Source organism: Rhinolophus sinicus, chromosome 2 (genome assembly GCF_057876585.1).
Source record: "Rhinolophus sinicus isolate RSI-liver-muscle chromosome 2, RSI-T2T, whole genome shotgun sequence".
Lineage (NCBI taxonomy): Eukaryota > Metazoa > Chordata > Mammalia > Chiroptera > Rhinolophidae > Rhinolophus > Rhinolophus sinicus.
In genome coordinates this window covers 181,552,319-181,574,144 of record NC_142502.1, presented here as the reverse complement: position 1 = coordinate 181,574,144, position 21,826 = coordinate 181,552,319, and the positions used below count along the sequence as shown (strand labels likewise).

Here is a 21,826-nt window from a genome sequence, read left to right as displayed (position 1 = left end):
TTATTTCAGGTAGTGAAAAGGTGCTATCCTCTACTTTGATGGATTTTATTATTAAGTTGATTTCCACAGAAAACAACCAATTATTTGAAAGAAAGCTTTTACTATTGTAAGCAAAGTGATCAATCTTTATATCTACAGGATGGGCAAAAAATCACCAGGTTCTCAGTAATTATAACATTTAGAAATTTTAAAAAATAAAAAAATTGAAAACTACTTAGGAAAACATGTGAGCTTAAATTCACCCAATGTGAAGAAAATGTTGCCCATTTACTGTCGGAATCCTTTATATTTAAGGTCTGAAAATGGTAATGAATGTCAGTCTCATTTACATCATTTATTTATCAGATATACTATCACATTTCTATCTCACAAAAAGTTCCAAATAGCTGATGAGCAATGGCACTTAGCAAATAACTTCGTTATTATTTTTATTAGCTGACATTTGTGTGGTGCTTTCAAATTTAGGAGGTGTTTCCCCAAGATACATCATTGAACCACTCAAGGTAATTCTGTGAAGCAGCCAGTCTGATGCCACACATAAAGAAAGTGAATGAAGCCCACATTTGCCTAAGGGGGTTCATCGGACTGGCCAGCACACCCAGGTATGTGCCTTAAGCCCACAGCTTAGAAATGGCCTGCATTCAATGTTTATAAAATTTGCTCTTTCTTTAGCATCACCAAGCTATCATATGTAAACACATTTAACTTGAAGGAAAGAAAGCTGTGAGCTCAGATAAGAAGGCATCGATCAAGGCAACTGCTTCATTACAGAATAACCTAAATAAAGAAAAGCTTAGTCTTTTAAATGTCTTAGCTTAAAAGTTTTCACAAAGTCACCTTTACTTTTGAGTCCAAACCTGTCTGTGACCAACCTGCCGTCGTCCGCTCCTTTCCCTATTGCTAACAGAGCCTCCAGGTCCGTGCCCTTCAGTCCATACTGAAGCAGTTCTTTTGCAGCATCCACATTTTCAGGAACTCTTTCCAAACACTCATGAAGAACCCAGGATCGTTTCTTTATTTTACTCTGGATACAAAGAAAATAAAACACAGAGGCATTGAACAACCCACGACATCTGACAGCACCTCACAACTGCCTTCTAGAATTACAGAGCTGTACCTTAGGGAGTCTCGCTACCTAAGAATTTGGCTACAGGTAGCTGCTAAAGAAGGCCAACAGAAACAGCTAATTAATTCCCTGATGGTGACTAGAACTGGATGCAGGGAATGTGGTTCCAACTGCTTTCTTTCTTCTTCTAACGCACCACAATGAAACACAAACTCAGGACTCCTTACTGGAAACAGAAAAAGATCTTTCCAAACTTTTATAGTGACTCTTTAGTTTGCATTTGGGCTACATAATAGAGTAGAAAATAAAGCAGAAAGGGAAGATATCTCCTATTATAACAAACATGCTTAACTTTGAAAGAAAACTAATGAAGCATAGCACATCACAGTTTTGTATATACTTGACCATGAGGTACCTCACAAAGTGTGGGTGACAATTTAAACATAAAAAGATGTGGTACGCTGTGCTTTAAAAAGACCAAGTCCTGTTCCTCCCTCCGAACTGCTTCCTCTGATTCCATGCAAAATCCCTGACTTGCCCTCTTGCGAGACTCATTGTGGTTACAAATGTGAAGTAAAATGTGACTCATCCCCTATAGCCTTGTACACATTCTAGCATATCCGCCCTTCCTTCCAATATCTCTTAACGCATTTCCCCTTCCCAGGTCTATGGCCGCCATGCCAGCCTACGTCAGAAACACCTAACATCTGGGATGCTGCAGGAGCCCCTTGCGCTTCCAGGGTTTCCCACCACCACTCCCCTTCCACTCCAATGCATGTTCCACGCCATCTTCCTCTGCACTGACATAGTCCATGATAGTCCCCTACGACCCTAATACAAAAAGCCTAAGTCATCACAAGCTTTCAACATCCTCCTAAACCCAAATCAATGGTCGTTCTAACCACATTTCACTACTGCGGAATATCAGACCCTGCAGACTGGTTTACTTACAGAGCTCGTTTATCCATCCGAGAAATATTTACTGGACACCTACTGTGTGCCAGGCACTGAAGTAGACATGAGGAGACAGCAAAGATTAGGACAGATTTAGTCACTGGCCTCATGAGTCAGGCTCATTTTCTTTTCATTTGCTCATATAGTTTGTCCCATTAAAGATCTCTTCCTCTTTTCTAACTCTAGAAGGTCTACTTTGAATCCTTTTAAATCCCTGCTAAAAACGTCTTCACTACAGAAAGCCTTCCGTGACCACGGGGTCTGTCTGATTGCTACCTCACTGGGTTCCCACAGCATTTGTGTGGAATCTTCTTGTGTGGTTACTTATACCCAGGCGCGAAGCGTGTATTCACAGTAAAGTTACAAGCTCCCTGAGAGCAAACACCATGTAAGCGGCTCCTCTGCCACTTCACAATCTTACTCTTAACTGCCTGTTTATTTAGCTGAATTAAGTATTTCCCTCATAAAAAAAAAAAAAAAGTTCTTGCTTTTGTCGCTCTAAAACTTATCAGCTCCTTCACAGACCAAAAGTGTCTTTTACTGAGTTCCAGAAAAAGCCATAAAATGGGTACACAGGAACTCATGAGCTCACTGTCCTGAGTCACAAAAGCAGAAAGATAACACAGATTTGGTGTTCTGTATTCTAAAGAAAATACTAGCAACTTTGTCTTCCTCCTTTACTTCATGTTCTCATGCTCTCTCATCGCGGATGTCGTACTTGGATTAACAGTTTATCTTCCTGTTTGGTTGAAGCATCAACTTCTTACATACAACTTTTTACATATGGTTTTATTTTTAATTACGCATGTACATAAATCTGTAGCGAAAACAATTATCATGATATTTTCCCAACATTTCTTAAAGTCGTCCTAAATACAAAGATATTTTCCTTTCTAAATGTCAGATGAGAAGTCCCACCCGTTTAAAAGCATGCCATAAATCCAACTACTTCCTCACAAAGGTGCCAAGGATCTGAATATACAGGCTACATACAACTTTAACTGTGGTAGCAGGTAGCAGGAGGACTCCAATTGCAGGATTTACACCGAAAAGGGGTATTTGGGAAACTTAATATGTCAGTTACCTATCTATTGCCGCTCAGCTTCAAAGTCCTCTTCACAGCCAGCTATGGGATAGGCAGCACTTCCCATTTGCCACTGACACAATATTAAGCTTTGTCAATAGAGGGCGCCAGAGGGCCACTGCAGAGGAAAAGGCTCTGGGTTTCTAGTCCTAAGTGGTCTGGCTCTTCTAGCTCCTATGGCTGGCTTGGCAAATCAGGCAGGGGGGCATCCAGGGCACCTACTTCCCCTCTTCCTCCCTCTGAAGACAACTTCCCATTGAATTTCTCTTGTACTCCCATGGGCAGGTTCCTTCCCGGACTACACCGTGCATTCCAGTGGGAGTTCTTTTCATTCCTGGCTGTGTTTCCTTATCTCCCAGTCTTGAGCTGCACACATTCTGGTGGGGGTGGGGGGTCCTGCTTACCACTTTCTGGGGTTTTCTGACCCCCACCCCACCCCACCCCACCCCGGTCACTGCCATACCCCAGCAATAGGCATCCAGCCTGCCCATCCATCCAACCTTTTCCTGCCTACCGACCTTGGTAACCAGGGACCAACCTTGACAACTAAGGACCAGCCCTTCCATCCAATGTGTTACAACCATTCGTTGTCCAATGAGGTTTGAATCCCAGCCCAGGCAAAGAGGCCTCCCTTCCAAGTCCGTTCCCTCCTTGGATATGCCCCTTCAGCCCTAGGGGTGAAGGAATTTCTTAGTGTTCTCTTTACCCCTTTATAGTTAATCTCTCATTACAAGAAAATAATTCTCAATATTAAAACTTCCCCTGTTCAAATTACTGTGTGGTTTCTGGGAAAGAGAGAGAACTGAGGTAGAGGAAGAGAAAGGATCGTCCAAAACCAGGCAGTTGGCTGGTGTATCGGTGCTCACATCTTCAGCATGAAGGTCCAGTTGCAGCACCAATAAAACAGGATAATTTTTCCAGATTGAGTAAAACACACTTCATCAGCTATAGAAAAGCCAGCAATATAAAGCACTCTAATATAAAGCCCTATAACCAAAAGCTATTCTATAAATTTGAATTTTACCACGTTACCAAAATGTTTCAACATACCAGGTAATTCTGAATCGAAGCAATGTTGACCGCCGACTTCCTCCACTGCCTCTGATACACAAGGTCCGTGTCCAGGCCATAGGTCTGAGCCAGAGACAAGGCTTCCTCATACTCTTCACTTTCAATCTTTGCACAAGGAAACAAAGACAGGAATGTTACATGACCGAATTGTCCCCGGGGTCACTACAAAGATGTGACGAATGATGAATACCCCTTAACCTACACCACGTTATGCCTTCTGAATTATTTTCATGTGCCCGGTGGCACCAGAGGCTTATAGAAGTTTTCAGGGGCAGAGGAGTATTTCTTTTAGCACTTTAACAGGAAGATAAGAGACAGCAGGTGACATGCCCTCATTTATGGAGTAAAACGAGCGGTGCCAACAGCCTGACTCCTAGGCCAGGGCCCCGCCCAGGGCGCTGCAGGAACAGCACACAAGACTAGAATACTCAGCGCTGAGCCCTGACCAGAAAGCAAGTCCATACATCTTCCCTCACCTTCCCTTGGAGTCTGAGGGGCCAGCTGTCCTGAGACAGATGAGGAGAGAGCGGGGAGGCCACAGGAAGCTACAAAGTGAGCAATCAGTCTAGGTAAATGCATCTGTTATCCACTGTTTTTATTTTCATTCTTCAGTCACCAAGATGAGCATTATTTTCAAAAGCTTTATAATGCCGATATTTCTAACACGTCAATTACATGACAATTCCTCTTTAAGTATCTTTAGTGAAAAATTTGTTTTTCTCAATAACATAACATAAAACCTGGACGGCCGCGAACTCTGCTAGGAACCCGACGCTGTCTCACCTTCCTCTGATAAAGCTCCTCTGGGGTTGTAGAGCGCAAACTCACGAGGCGGTAGTGTTTAGTGATGGTCCGTGGGCGTCTCCGCAACGGTGCAAATCGCTCCATTTCGGTCACTAGGTACAGGCCCTGTTTTACATAACCAAAGTAGCGAACCTTGGCAGACATTTCCTGATCAGAATCAGAATCCTCTTCTCCTTCATCTTCTTCTCCACCCCTGGTCTCCAAACGAGACCGTTTGGGGGCAAGTTTAATTTCACACTAAATTAAAAAAGGAGATGCTAAATTAACAGAGATGAACTAAAGACAAGTATTAGAGTTAACGAGAAAAATGTTTTTAATTCTACTAATTAAAAATATTACAGTTTGATTCATTACATCAGGCACGTGATTAAGAGTAAGAACGAAATTCAAAGGCACTCAACAACAAACATTATAAACATCAACAGGTCTAGAAACATGCACATAGACGACTGGCTCCAAATCTCCAAAACTGAAGACTCTTTTTTATTTTATTTTTTTTATTTTTTTTTTATTTAAGTGTGTTTTTCCAGGACCCATGAGCTCCAAGTCAAGTAGTTGTCTCAATTCAGTTGTGGAGGGTGCAGCTCACTGTGACCCATGTGGGGATCGAAACAGCAACCTTGTTGTTAAGAGCACCGCACTCTAACCAACTCAGCTAACCGGCCGCCCCTGAAGACTCTTTCAATAAGAGGTCATTAATATGGTCTCGTAAATTATGCTTGGTAATTATTTTAGGGAAATGAAGGAGCTGAGAATGTTAATTTCTTCACTTTTGATATTTTTACACCAGCTGTGGAAAAATAAGATGATGATTTTTTAATCTATTTAGAAAATGAACATGAACATTTTGCTTTACCGAGAATAGCTCTCCCACCCTCCCCTTTTTAAAAATGTCTAATAGCTTCACAAAGTTCTGAGTGTGAAAGCCTGACTGTTAAAGATAACTCTCATTCCAGACTTAACAGAGTTGGCTTAGATTTTTAAGCTATAATTCTCGCTAAATCTTTACACTCAGTAACAAACTTTAAGGTAAAAAATACTTGTTGATCTATACTGAAATGAAGCTATTGAAGGTCGTTACCCTTAAAAGTCTTAAAATGAGGGGCCGGCCCGGTGGCTCAGGTGGTTGAAGCTCCGTGCTCCTAACTCCAAAGGCTACCAGTTCGATTCCCACATGAACCAGTGGGCTCTCAGCCACAAGGTTGCCGGTTCAACTCCTTGACTCCTGCAAGGGATGGTGGGCTCTGCCCCCTGCAACTAAGACTGAGCACGACACCTTGAGCTGAAATGCCTCCGGATGGCTCAGTTGGTTGGAGCGCGTCCTCTCAACCACAAGGTTGCCAGTTCAACTCCCGCAAGGGATGGTGGGCTGTGCGCCCTGCAACTAGAAACAGCAACTGGACCTGGAGCTGAGCTGCACCCTCCACAACTAAGGCTGAAAGGACAACAACTTGAAGCTGAACAGCACTCTCCACAACTAACATTGAGGGGACAACAACTTGACTTGGAAAAAAGTCCTGGAAGTACACACTGTTCCCCAATAAAGTCCTGTTCCCCTTCCCCAATTGAAAAAAAAACACAATCTTTAAAAAATAAAAAAGTCTTAAAATGAGAATTTTAAATGATCAGAACATAACTTCAAACTACTAGCCTCTATTTTCCAGTATTTTTATCACGATCAATAAGCTTTTCTTACCAAAAGAACCAAAATTTTTAAGTTGTCATACTTCATAGAAATAGGTTAAAGACTATATTTCTTAAGTAGCAATACCTTTTACATTTTAAGATGACTAATCTAGAAAAGAGAAAAATCTACCGTCAGTGAACGAAAAAAATGCTCTATAGAGAGCAAAATGACTAAATTTTCTTCATTCTTTTACAATCCAAGTTTTTTAACTGGCTAAACAATAGATCTTTTTTATACTGCCCACAATCTCAGATTCCAATCAGATATCTTTGTTTTTAAAGCCAAAATTTGATAATAACTAAATTAAAAAAACAAAAAACAGATATTTAGATTTTTAGTGAAATACATGTTTACTTTCAAACACACTGGTCGCTCTAAATGGGAAAGCATTACCTCCAAACTTAAAAATCCTCCATCATGAGTAGCAGTGACTTGAGGTGATGGTTCAAACCATTCACAGGATTTTCCCAGTAAATTCTTCAGAGTTTTCACTGAGGAAACTGTCAAAGCACCAGAGCAGCGAGCCAAAGTCACTGCATTGTCTGCCCACCAATTTACATCTATCAGTGGGTAAAAGGATTCTTTATCTAATGGGGGAGAACAAATCAATACAAATGCATCTTGTCAATGTGGTTTAAACACAACACATTTAGTCCAATAATCAATTTAAAAACCATATTTGAGCCCTAAAGTTATGTTAAATGAGAAAAAATAAACTGTAAGTCATCACTCAAATTTTTACAAAATGGTAATTTATTTAATTAACATCTGGGTGCCAAGAATTTGCCAAAGTCCAGAATTACAGGGATGCAGAGGTAAAATATATAAGGCTTTTCATCTCAAAAATTGAAGAATATACAGATACAGAGGGTGCCAAAAAAATGTATATGCATTTTAAGAGAGGAAAAAACTGTATTAAAATTGTAATAGAATGAATGACACTAGCATTCATTTGATTAACGCCATCTTTTGAGTGAACGTCATACTATACATTGCTACATAATTCAATTCAACCTTGAAAAGTAATACATAGATAACATCTCTTAAAATGCATATACATTTTTTTGGCACCCCCAGTATATTTCACCATTTTCAACACAATAAATTTAAAGGTAGGTGTGTACAAAGTGTACAAATTATGAAGGTTATAAAAGGTTTTGTAAAATGTTCATGTATCACTTTTCAGACAAACAATGAGAATCATACCCTTTTTAAAATCATAAGACAGACATATAATAGTTTTTCAACGCTATTTCCTAGTAAACTTGTGATGGGATCAGAATATGCCATCCCAAAACAGGCCCCTTTGACGTAAGAAATACTTCAAGCTGAAGGAATTTGAGGAACTCAGAGTTCCTTTCCTTTGTCTTGTCACTTCTCTAAGATGTACTGTTCCTTTGCTATGGTGCTTTATGAGCCCTTTCCAACAACTCTTGGAGTTACTTATCACTGGTGCTCCCATGTGCAAGCTCCACGCACACACTAATTAGCATGTTTGTTCTTCTCTGATTATGTCTTTTGTCAATCTAATTTTACAGGGCCCCAGCCAGAGAACCTAAAACAGTGAAAAGAAGATTTTTCTCTCCCCTTCACATACTATGTCATCTAAAGAGCGCCTTCATTATACAATAACAGTCTTTTAAGGTTTTAATTATCATATTTCATACAACTCACCTCTGATTTTTTTTCTCTTTTCAGTAGAGAGTCTCCAGTCAGGATTAATGTCATCATAACCTGGCTAAACGTGAAAAATATTCACATGACTTCTTCAGTCAACAATGTAAGAAAATTATGAGATCATCATCAAGAAGTACAGATTTAAAAAAAATATGGAGAGCTGATGCTTCCTTTGATCTCTTGGGTATACCTAGTTGAAATCTACTCCTCTCCATAATCTTGCAAAGCAATCATTCTTACAGCTAAAATGCGCACATGAGAGTATTGGGACTCAATTTGATGGAAACAGCATGCATAAGAATAAGAAAGCAAGCATACAATTAAAACAAATGCAAACAAGATGCGCTAACATTAATTCCACACTCGCTCACACACATACTACTGCGAGGAGAAGAGCCACTGCTCTCCTGAATAAACACCGGCCCGGCTACAAGTCTTATTCCTCCCACTTCGACACAAAGCAACCTCTGCAGACCTTGGTTTCCATACCTCTGAGGCTGGACGCACAACCTGCCTGGCACCTGCACTTCTAACTTTCTATGAGGAAAAGTTACCTAAGCAAAAAAGTATAACCATGCAATCCTCAAACTAAATCCATTGAATCTCATAGCAACATAATGTCATGCCCAACTTTAAGAATATAATGACACATCATTCTCTCTCAAGTATCATAAAGCAGCTCAGATTTAGCCACTGCCAGACACCATCTTGGCTCGCTGTTAAGTAATGTTCAGAATTACAATAGCATAGGAAAAGAACCCCCCCAAAACCAAAAATCAGTTGGGTGTTTATCTGAAATCTTAAGCCTAAAAAAAGTGATGGTATACTTAAATCAAACGCACTTTGTCATCTAATGTGATACACTAAGCATATATGTGTCATTACCAATTTGTCAGTGGCTAATACTTTAGACTATTAAAATCGATATTTCTTCCCATGGCCTGAAAGAACTTCCTGCTCTCTACTACTGTAACAAGTCACTCAGAGTAGTCCCTGAGAACAGAAAATAAAATTCTTTAAACTTTATCCAAAAAAAAGTTACCATAAAAGACTATTTATATACTAAGGGAAGAAATAGATTTAAAAAGACAAGTTTCAATGAATTAGAATAAGGTATGTACTATTGAAAATAATCCACTGAAGTGAAATCACATTTGATCATTTATAAGGAACTTCAGAAGTTTCCAATGCCTCTGACTCACCAGCTGTACGTGTCCCAACACCACCATTTATTCATATGATGCCACATGTGTGTCTCCCTACTTACATTCTGGAGTACACAAGGGGAGCATAAAATAACACTTTAAAACCCTAAGCCCAGCAAACAACACCACTTAGGATTCACCCTGGGATAAATTTAAGATGTACAGATCACAATGAAACATCACAAAAAAAAACTTGAGAAACTATTTTCCAGAAATCATCTCCCTGGCATTAAGCACTTTGAGAATTCAAAGTGTGCTCGTCTTCACCCAAGTGAATGATGAGGAAGAGCACGATGAACAAACAGCAATGGTCCTACCAGAGCCCGTCTCCAGACACTTGAGGTCTAGACTGCTCCGTGCAGATGGCTTAAATAATGGCTGTCTCTTGCAAATACAGTTTTAGACAGAAGGTGAAGATTTGTTCTTCTGCATCCAGATCCATTATACAGACCACGCATCATAGTAGCTAAATGCTGCATGAATGAATGAACCAATCATTGAAATCACTGAGCCCTAATTAGAATGTCTATGCTAGAGGAAAACTAGTTGACACAGTACTAATCTTCCTACACTCTTTCAATAGTGTGGTTTCTTCTGCTATTTTAGTCAATGAATTCTGTGCACTTACACCGTGAGAGAGAAAGAGGAAAAAAATCAGACATTATAAGGCCCACACTCAAGCTGAGGAAAGCTAAAAATGGATATAAATGACTAACCCAAGACCAAATTATTAGATACCTGCCCTCAAAAGACGTACAGTAAAAGTGCCAGGGGTCATCAAAGAATGAAGAGATCATCTGGGCTTGAGAAAGATGAAGGGAATTCAAGAGGCACAAAGAAAGCCTTATGCTGCTATGCTTTTAAGTCTGGATAAGATTTGGATACAGAAAATGGGTGAGGAAAGGCATTTCAGTCAGAGACCAGTGTGAACAAAAAGTACACAATAAAATACTAAGTTTATTATTAACTAAAGTACAGGACATCAGATTCTAATTACAAGCATTTTTGTTTGCGAGTTTTTATGAGGAGAAGAGAGTTAATAATGTCACTTTTCATTGAGGTGAAATTCACATAACATAAAATTAACCATTTTAAAATTAAGAACTCAGGGGTATTTAGTACATACACAATGTTGTGTCACCTCTAGTTCTAAAACATTTCTATCATTCTATAGTAAAACTGCTTACCCATTAAACAGGTATTTCCCATTCTCATTTCCCCAACTTCCACAACCACCAATGTGCTTTGTGTCTCGATGGATTTACCTGTTCCAGATATTTCATATAAATGGGTTCATACCATATGTGACCTTTTGTGTCTGGCTTCTTTTACTTAGCAAAATGTTCTCAAGGTTCATGCAAGTTGTAGCGTGTCTCCGTACTTTTCCTTTTCATCACTGCATAATATTCCATTGCACATATATACCATAATTTGTTTATCCATCCTTCCTTTAATGCATATTTGGGTTGTTTTCACCATGTGGCTGTTGTAAATAGTGCTGCTATAACATGTACGTAGGTCTATTTGTTTGAGTACCTGCTTTAATTTCTTTGGAAGATACACCTATCTGGCCTTTCGCTTAGCGGTATGTAGCAGATTCATTCTCAATACTTGAACTAAATGTTTAACCTCACAATATGTGGAAGTTTGATAAAACTATCTGCACAGTATATTTAAGAAAGAAGCCCAAATAAAACTCCAAACTTAACTCTGCTTCTGGCAGGAGCAGCATATCAGACCAGCAAACTGACAGCTTGTCCCTCACCACTTTCAAACCTGATATTCCCACTGCTCTCCTCGTGCTATTCAAAAACCTTCCATTCTGAGGACCCCATCTGTGAGGAGAACCGCGACCTGGCTATGCCTTACGACATCTAATACACAGCAGGCTGGTGCTGAGGACAGGGTCACGGAGCTCCCGTGACCCCCACGAGAGCACAGAAGGTACTCACCCCTGGCACCATGCTGACACATTCTGAGAAGCAACCTCCATGTCACTCCTCTTTGGAGGACATGCTACCATATGTCTGCAAACAGCCTAAGGTGCCCTCGCTTTACAGTGTAGGGCAGCGCTTTACATAGAGGCGGATGTCGTAAGAATACAGTCATAGATTTGGTACAGAAAGGCTATTATGGCTAAACCAACATTTTCTTCAGATCTAAGTATTTTGTTGTTGTTGTTGATTTTTTTTAATGGCTGGAAGGTAAGAACAATGAAGCCCTTTCCTCCAACAACATAAAAGCAATCTTTCAAAAGTTTATTCATTCCACAAATGTGCATTAGTGCTTAATATGCCAAGCCCTTCGTTAGGTCCCATGGAAGAAATGTGTTGTCAGTGCCCATTCTCAGGGAGCTCAGTCTAATGAAGTCGTGGAAACAGCTCTGGATTATATCAAGATTAATCACAGGCACTGTCATCTTCCCACTTATCCTTCATTGGTTCATCCATTTAACAAAATTAGTCCATACCTACTATGTGTCACAGAGAAAATAAAACGAAAAGGATAATTTTCCTGTCTACCGCATCTAAGGGAGTACAAATAGGTAAGTAATAAAACTTCTTCAGAGAAAACTTAAGGCCAAAAATGAGATGTAAATATATAAACATATGGGAAATGTTTGAAGCAAAAATCACTTTAGCAATTTTACTCTATTCCAGACATGAACAGAACTTAATACTCACAGATTTCTAGCCAGATGGATTTTCACATTGACAATGAAAGCCCAAGTATTTAATCAACTCAAAACTAGATAGAAGTCAATCAGAACAGACACTTCCACAACTATCTTTAATCATTAGGTTTTATAGAGAAAATACTCAATCACACATAGCACATTATGAAAACTAATAAAGTAGCAAATTACATGAAGCCCCAGATGAGCAGAAATCACAATCTGTTACAAGAGTTTTAAGGTTGTACAGGGCAACGGTAAGTTTCTTCAAAGGCGATGTTTAAGCTAAAATTACAAGCTCCGACTACATACTATATTACTATGGCACCTATTGTAAACTCAATAGCTTGCCCATTCATTTCCTACAGTAGCCACAAAGAGAAGTGAAGCCCTGTCCGACCTGGGTGACCCAACGTCACTTGACGATTGCTAGATGAGTAAGAGCAGCTGGTGATGAGTACACAATATACCACTCACTTATGAATGTCACATGTTCAGTGTCTCTACACGTGAAGTGCATGGCGCCAGGAAGCTCATTCATAGGAACTACGTGGGCTACCCCTCCCTTGTTTTCCATTAACAGCATAGCTTAGCAAGTACCTGTTTTCCCCACAGAATGGTCAGTATTTCTCAGTGTTAAGCACTGTAAGAAGAAACTCTGAAAAAAGGTTTAGTCTATGACGTCAGAGGACCTGAGTCAAAATGGAATCTTCATTCTAACATTTCATGGTCTCAGTTAACTGCTTTAAGCACTATTCCTATCCATTAAAATGAGTATAAACACATTTTTTACTTTCTAGGGTTGCCATGAAGCAAATAAAATAGATAAAAATTGTTCTGTGGGTAGCCAAGCCTGACTGTACAAACTCTATTTATTCCCAACAATCCTCTCGCCCACTCTACCCAGTGAATTTATGTGCCTTTTCTCTGAGCCTAGCTTTTCTTAATATTAACATGTTATTTATTGACTTATAATTTCCCTCGCAAGACTATGAACATCTTAAGGGCAAAGACTGTGATTTATTGCATTGGTAGCAATTCAATAAACTTTATTATTTCTATGATTTGTTATGAATACAGTAACAACTTACTCTTCATGGCACTGTTACATACAAGCTTTACAGCACTCACTCTCGCATGCTAGATTTAATGACTTCCTTCATATATTAAAGTCCAAATCTAAAATGCCCAATCCAATGTGATTAATCCCCAGCATGCAAGCGATAGACTGACGCAAAGTATGGTTGTTCAAACTCCTTTTGCTGGAAAAGAGTTCCCACCCCCACCTCCTGACCCACCACACAAATACTATGGATATCTGCTATTAAGGTAAGGGTTTATCAATGACAGGCTAGCTCTGGTATTTATTCTAGCACCTGGTACACATTAACTAGCTCAAGAGTGCAACATATCAGAGAGGGCTGCAGAAATCTGTGTCACATTCACTGAGAAAAAGGATTTGCCTGTTTTCTTTAAAGATCATCAAATAAATAAAGCCTAATTATTAGGGGTTTTCCCCCCTTTTCCCGACATGGTCATGGAAAGAGCATGGACATCAGAGTCTGAGAGACATAAAATCAAATGTCAGCTCTACGGCGTGTTGAATAACTCTGGGACCAGTGCTCAGCAAACAGTAAGCAATGTGATGATCAGGGTCAGTTCTGTAAAAGCTACACGAACATCGCATGTGTGCCCCTCGATCCTGCTGAGCGACGTCAGCCTGATCTCAGTGTATGGAAGAGACCCGTGTGTGCTGGGAAAATGTGGGGGCCTCACAGGGGTTTGTGTGTGATGGAATGAAGGTTCAGAAAGAAGAGAAGAAAGGGTTAGAAAAAATTAGGGAGCAGGGAGAGGAGGGCTCAGGAAACGAGCATGAAGCAGCATAACGCTCAGAGAAGAAAAATGGCAGGTTAAAGGAGTTTGCGTTTTCACTGTAACCTTAGAATTTTAAAGAAAAGAACAGATAAAATCAAATGATGTCTCTGTTTTCAACTGAGAACAGAAACTTCTTTAGAGGCTAAAATTAATAGGGGTCGCAGAGGGCAGTCTTTCCATCTTTCTGTGTGCTGAGCAAGAAAAGGGAGGGGCTGGCAGCCACTGGTCCCAGAACAGGACAGACTCTGGAATGAGGTGCGTTGAGCAGCAGTGGGAGTGGCCATGAAAGTAGGATTTGGTTCAGTAACTATTGCTAAGCCTCTGTCCTAAGCCTCAGCACAGGATTCCACTACCTGCTAAATGTCCCTAGTGGTGGCAATCAGGGTCCTGCTTTCAGTTCTGTGAGCCCAAAAACCTATTTTTTCCAGTTTGCTCGGGCATTCAGGGGAAACTTACACCAACCAAATCAGGAGAGACTGACATATAACCCTAAAGATGTGTAAATTTGTAATAAAAGATATAACTAGCTTGAGAATGAAGTTGCATCGCCAAGTGGTCTCTCGGCAGACTGTTTGGGGGACACTGGATCCGAGCCACGGCACGGGAGATGGAAGCTCACTGAGGTACAACACAAAAATCAGACTGCAGCAATTCCTGATGACCTGCTCTTCTAAACTCTCAGGGCATTTCTGCTCAAAAGACTCTCACTAGGGCAACACTAGAGACGAACTTCTGGCCAGAACTCATCTCTGCCCACCATGCTCTTCTTTTGCTGTTTTCAAACTTCCTTCCTTTCCTATCCCATTACTTTTCAGATGACCTAAGTCCAAACTACTGATTTATACTTATTCATTCTGAAACTCATACTGAGCTTCAACGTTTTTAATCAATTTTTAATTATTTGAATAGAATCACTATAAAATTCTAATTAATAAATAACATTAATGAGTTAAAGAGTAATGGATTATAATGACATTGACTGGCAACTAAGACAAAAAAAATGTCTAACCAGTTAAAAAGTTGAGTGTAGGCCAATACAGAGAACAACAGATGTAATTTATCTTTGCAGGCAAAAAGGATATCCATAATTTCAGTAAACAAAAAAGCATACTAACAGAGATTTTGCTTGAATAGCCCTTAACCACATGTGTGACATTCTAGGATATTCATAAGATAAAATATTAAGTGTGCTCCAGAAATCGGTTAGTATTTCTACTGGGTGAATGAAAATAAGAAAACAGAAAGCTCGGGGGAGAGGATAATGCCTTTAATATTCAAAGTTTTCACCATCTAAGAAAAAAATTAGCCCAAATGTAAAATGTACATATACTAGGACATCAGGACCTTCCCAAATGATAAAAACTGAACATTTTCTCACTATACATTGACAACCATGAAAAATACTGGGTACCTTTTGCATCTATTACCTGACGTGCCTTGCTAAAACACATTTTTTAAAAAAAACACAGTTTTGAGAGTTGATCCACTCCACCTCTAGAGTGAACATCTAAGTCAGGTCAGCTGTAATTTCAGAGGAAAGAGAATGTCCCTTCTGTTTAGCTACTGAGGTTGAAGACTGAGCAACACCCCTTCTATTGAGAACAAATCTAGATCAAGCAAGACAGACTGGTAGAGAGGTGGAGAGCAAATTAAATTCAAGGTGAATAGCAACTAAGGAGAAAAATAAATCTTCCCAAACTTGTGTTGAAGATACTAAAGAAGTGTTCATTAAAGAACAGCCAAAACAAATAAAATTTAGGTCTGTGGAAAGAGTAAGAAAATGTAAATCCACTTCTTCCTCCTCTGCTACTCTGAAAAAAATCAGTGCTGTTTGCTTATTAAGAATTCTTTCAATAGTGCATTTTAACTGATGCAATGAAATTTAAAAGAATTCTGGAAGAAAACATCCATTCAGATCATTCAAGGAATATGCTCCAGTCTCAGAATTACAAAACTAACAAAACTGGTGACAAGATATTTTATAGGAACAGGGGAATTAGGAAGTGACAGAAAGGAAAATTAACCGGTAAAATCCTGAAATGCAAAATAATCATCAGAGTAAAAACTTTATAACATAGGCTGTACGTACTTGAGAAGACTGTTCTTTAAATCATCACTCTATCACAACATACGGTATTCATATGAGCAGACCTTACTTGCTCATCGTGATTTTAAATTATAATTTTAAATTATAATAGATGTTGATTCTATGTTTCTAAACAACTAAATCATTTAATTCTGAAAACCCATCATTTTTTAATACATTAAAAAACTAACAGTTCTATCTCTGTATCTTCACGATCTACCTTTTGAGTGAAGAGACGCTACTCTCTTCAAGCCTTAAGTAGCCCGAGAATATTAGCGTTGCAAAATTTGGGAAGAATTGTAACCTTTTAGAATATTGACCCTCCAGAGCCTTCATCAAATTAAGTTGACTTTTGCTGAAAAACTAACATGTCCATTCTGCACTTTTGGAATGAGAAAATGGGGAATGGAGAATGCAGTGGCCAGATTACACTCAGTACACAGAATGCATTGCACTACAAATTAAAATCAGTTCACAGTGCTACTCTATTCTTAATCTGTCCTATGCTGATAATGTTATAATTTAATTAAAGTTTGGGAATGTTACTAAATAATATCTGTGCGCTAACTACAGTAGAATATCAACAAAAGGAGATTAGTATTGTCAGTACTCGCCCTTAAGCAAGAACCATTCTAAGAATAATGACCATCAAGAGACATACCTGCTCATCCTGATTCCACTCCCCTTGCTGCTTCAGAGACGGAATGGCCCAGATGCTCAGCTTCCCTGAGAAGTGAATGGCTGCAAGGAGGGTCCCATCTGGAGAAAGGCTCATCTTAAAGATCCCATCCTACACAGTAATTATATCACATGAATGTCAGAGCAAGGGAATTATAGCTGAGTAGAAATGACCTCCAGGATTTAATAACACTCTTTAGAGGGTGCCATGTCATACATGATCTCTCCAACTTAAGGGTTCCAACAGCTTCCTAACACTATAAATGTGCTCTAGCATAGAGAAACAGGATTCTTACCCTTCAGGAGGTTTTTTAAAAATCTATTTTGTAGTGTTATAATTTATATATAACCCCAAACCCAAATATGAGAGCATTATTAAAATATTTCTTTACATCACACATCAATTACCATAAGTTCTCAATAACTGTTATGGGTTAATGTTGAGTACATTGTGAATTTCTTGAATTTTGGGTCCACATCTTTATAAGATTCTGTACACAATGTCTAGAACATTCTAAACATCATAAACAGGCCACAAATTCATGTTGTGGATAAGAAGGAAAGGGAGAAGGAAGAAGAGCGTGAGGGAAGAAAAAAGGATCCAAGGCTGAGCCTTGGAAGGCCACAAGGAAGAAAATGCATTCCTTAATTTAAGGGACACTATCAATGTTTAAGACGTTCCAGATTTGCTGGCAGATTTTTCTAATTTAAGGAAGCTAATGTTTGCCAAAAAGGAGAGAAACCTTGTAAGACACTGATTTCACATGGTCAACCGCAGGGACACAGAGAAAGTCTTGTCTTTCAGTTCCTACTAATCCAGCTAATCCCCGTCCTTTCCTACCAAATACCAGGTTTGCTCAGTTACTACAGCGACAGACACCAAACAAGCCAGGCGTCACCTCCCTACCACTTACAACAGAATCAAAAGAATGAACAAACACCACTGGACATCTGCTTCCCATTCAAGCATTTATTACGGACAGGATCTAAGATAGTTTACCCACAAAGAACAAATCAAAGACCTGAAAATAGTAGCCCAGAACCCTCTTTCTCCTGAACATTTAGAAAATCTGGCAAAACAGGGCCCACCCACCCCAGACGACAACAATCAGGTGAGACGAGGTAGCACATGCACCCTGAGAAGGGTCATAGGCTTCCCACCCAGCCAAAGCCCCACCATTCTCTATGAGGGCCCAAGGTTAAGGCTAAACATCAGCTACATAACTGGAAACTACACGACTCTACTAAAAACCCAGAGTTTACACCTGGCTCAGTTCACGGTACGATCTACCTAACTTCGACAGTCGCTAGAGTTTAAGCCCTCGACTCTAAATTGACTGAGGCACATTCGCCATCAAAAACAAACAGAACAATTTCAGGACATGAGAAACATTGCTGGATGAGTGGGTAGACAAGAAGATTAACAGCCTCTAATCTCACTGAAGGCTGAAATCACCTTAACTGGGTATAACAAGTCTATTCTAGAATGCCAGAATTAAATGTAAGAAAGTTTAAAATATAAATGCCTGGGACCCAGGAAAGAATAAATAAAAGCAAAAGCACTTCAAGCAAGATTCTGAATATATCACATGCCTTCCCTGTGATGGAGAGGGGCAGGAGTAGAAGACGAAGGACAGGCATCTTCCTTTCACAACTCTAACATCAAGAAGCTCCATGGTTTTGCATAAGGAGAGCCTCAGAAACATAGATTTCTATGAGCTAAAAGATCTCCCCGCCCATCCTTCAGAGTTTACAGAGGAAGAAAATGGAGACCCAAAAGAGTTAAGACACTTGCCCAAGATCATTCGAGTGTAGACAGCTGAACCTGAACTCGATGCCGAGTCCTGCATCCTAATCCATGTCACTCCCATGATTGCGGCCCTCACCTGGGCCACAGCCTTTCTAGGAGCCATAGGCAGGCTCCGCAGCAGAGGCCATGGTCACGTATACCTTATTATCTTTGCCACCTGAGCAATAGTCATGGATCACCTGTATGCTAACTCCCAAGTGTTAAAACGCTTCATTAAACAACTCCACTAAAAGTGCTCTCAAAGCAAGGAGAAAGGCTATGAATCTATTTAACATTAACAAACAAACAAAATATGCTGAATAATGTGAATAATTTAACACCAGCATCGTGACCAGGAAAATAGTGAAGATGCTAAATTCTCTGTTTCCTTATTTCCTCCCTTTTCTCCTTTCCTTCCTTTCTACACAATTAAGCAATAAATACATTAACTAAAATGTTACCAATTGCTTTTAGTGTGGAGGGTTCTTGATCCCCTTGGTTTCATTTAATACTATGATAGCCACACGGCAAACGTACCATTCCTTTTTTTAAGCATTTTGTTGTAGAAATTTGCACTCACATGAAGGAAAATAGAAATTACAGTATAGTGAAAACCCCTGGACACAACCACCAGCTTAAACAAATATCAACATTTCCAGCTTGTTTCATGCATCCACCCCCATCCTAGCCAGGCCCTCACTATGGGGGAATTCCAAGGAATTCCTACTAACACAGACGCCCACACCGTGTACAATTAATTAAGATCCGTTAACACTCAAGGTTCACTCATTGTTGACCTAAAAGGTACTCCAGTGATAATATCTGAGAAGCACGAGGTTAAGCTTTTTTGGACTTACCTGTTCTTGTCCTGAGCGACTGTAAAACTTGACACTTAACATCCTTAATAATCCCAGTGTCTTTGGTACCTACAAAATAAAGGCGTATCACACAAAGTGAGATTAATGAGATGCTTTCTCATTGTATGAAGTCCTTTGATCATAAAATGAAAACTATAGCAAATCTAGTATTTAAAGAAAGTGGTTAAGAAAATCAATAGGTGTCACAGATCTTGGTAAGACTATTTTATTTGACACACACACAAAAAAAATCCACCAAGCAGTTAATCTTATAGAATATACCCATAATCAAGTGCTTTTTAAATACATACATACCGTGTTTCCCCAAAAATAAGACCTAGCCAGACAATCAGCTCTAAGGCATCTTTTACAGCAAAAATTAATATAAGACCCAGCATTATATTATATTATATTATATTATATTATATTATATTATACCAGGTCTTATAGTAAAATAAGACTGGATCTTATATTAATTTTTGCTCCAAAAAGACGCATTATAGCTGATTGTCTAGCTAGGTCTTATTTACAGGGAAACATGGTCATAAATCTAGTACAATCTACACAGATTAGAATCCACTCCCAGCTATTCTCAAATGAGGCTGCCCCAGCTTATCATTTGATCCTAACATCATCATGGAAAAGGTCAGAACTTCCAACAGAAATTTCACTCATTAAGGAATTGATCCTGTACTTGAAAAATACCAGAAAACAAAAAATCATCCAGAAATCAATATTTGAAATAACATGACACAAGAGTATCTTTGTCGTTAGATTTAAGAAATATACTTATAAAAGCAAGAGGGAGAGATGGATATAATTTTTTTTAAATGGAAAATAAGTATTGGTGAAGATGTAGAGAATTTGGAACCCTAGCACATTGCTGGTGGGAACATAAAATGATACAGCCACTGTGGAAAACAGTTTGGCGGTTCCTCGGAAAGTTAAATACAGAATTACCATAGGACCTAGAAATTCCACCTAAGTATATATCCAAAAGAATTCAAAACAGGTATCTACACAAATACTTGTACGTGAATGTTCATAGCAATATTATTCACAATAGCCAAAAAGTGGGAACAACTCAACTGTTCGTTAATAAAGAATGGATAAACAAATGTGGTCCATCCAGACAGTGGAGTATTATTCAGCCATGAAAAGGAGAGAAGTACTGACACACACTACAACTGGATGAACCTCAAAAATATTATGCTAAGTGAAAGTAGTCAGATACAAATGGCCACATATTGTTCAATTCCATTTATATGAAACATTCAGAGTAGGTAAATCTACAACACACAAAGCAGCTGAGTGGTTGCTGGGACCTGGGGGAGGCGAGAACAGGGAGTAACCTTAGCTTAAGGGCTATGAGGTTTCCTTCTGGGGGGATGAGCATGTCTTGAACTAGACAGTGGTGATGGCTACACAACTGCCACTGAATTGTACACTTTAAAATGGTTAATTTTATATTATGTGAAATTTACCTTAATTGAAAAGAAAAAGGCAAAGGGGGGGTACTGTTTTGTTGAGGTTAAAATTTTTCCTACCAAAACTTCTGAGTAGCTGAAGACATCAGTGATGGCCTAGTTCCACATCTCCCAATATTTTCTCCAACAAGAAAGAACAAGAAGGGAAAAATAAACCTACATGAAAAACCATGCCTACAGCTTAACTTGAAAATAGAGGACAACCCAAACTTCAAAACAACTGTAAGTAGAAAGAGAAAAATCACCAAATCCCAGGGTATCATCTGCACTTGCTCGTGCTCCTGCCATGTCCCATGACCCCCCACCTGCACCCCCCCTCCCCCGCCAGGTCCCCACAAGGCCAGGTGGTGAGCCAACACAGATTAGAAAACATTGCAGGGCCCAGGGCGGGCAGACGAGGGAAGCTAGAAAAAGGGGTCTAAAAAGCACTGTCAAATTTATAATCCAAGAAAATTTTCCAGAAACAGAAAAAGATCTGAGAACTTATACATTGAATGAGCAAGTGGGCTCGGCTCCAGCCAGTGAATGAGGTGGAGGAGTGAGGGTGAGGAGGAGGAGGGCGAAGAGGAGGAAGAGGAAGAGAAGGAGGAGGAGGAAGAGGCAGGGAGCCAGCCAGTCCCTGGGTGAATCAATGGAAACCCCCTCACGAAGCCGGGAAAACACTTCAGCCGCAGCCAAATAGCATTGATTATATTCCTTAAAAAAAAAAAGAGCAAGTGGGTACCTGGAAAAATTAACCCAGTATAGTCAACTCCAAGAAATATCCTAGGAAGCCTATTAGATTTCAAAAATAAAGAAAATCCTCAAGCAAAATGGCCAAATAACACACAAA

General features: G+C 39.4%; 1 protein-coding gene across 2 annotated transcripts in view; it reads right to left on the bottom strand.

Moving 5' to 3' along the window:
• NBAS (NBAS subunit of NRZ tethering complex) overlaps nt 1–21,826 on the bottom strand; it is a 274,620-nt gene that overhangs the window by 200,133 nt on the left and 52,661 nt on the right. For both annotated transcript variants that reach the window (XM_074331709.2, XM_019751941.3), the window contains exons 11-17: nt 19,508–19,576; nt 16,845–16,973; nt 8,341–8,404; nt 7,060–7,253; nt 4,959–5,216; nt 4,155–4,280; nt 873–1,024 (exon numbers count right to left, since the gene is read on the bottom strand). In XM_074331709.2, coding sequence (XP_074187810.2) covers nt 873–1,024; nt 4,155–4,280; nt 4,959–5,216; nt 7,060–7,253; nt 8,341–8,404; nt 16,845–16,973; nt 19,508–19,576 — 992 coding nt within the window. The remainder of the gene's footprint in view (nt 1–872; nt 1,025–4,154; nt 4,281–4,958; nt 5,217–7,059; nt 7,254–8,340; nt 8,405–16,844; nt 16,974–19,507; nt 19,577–21,826) is intronic.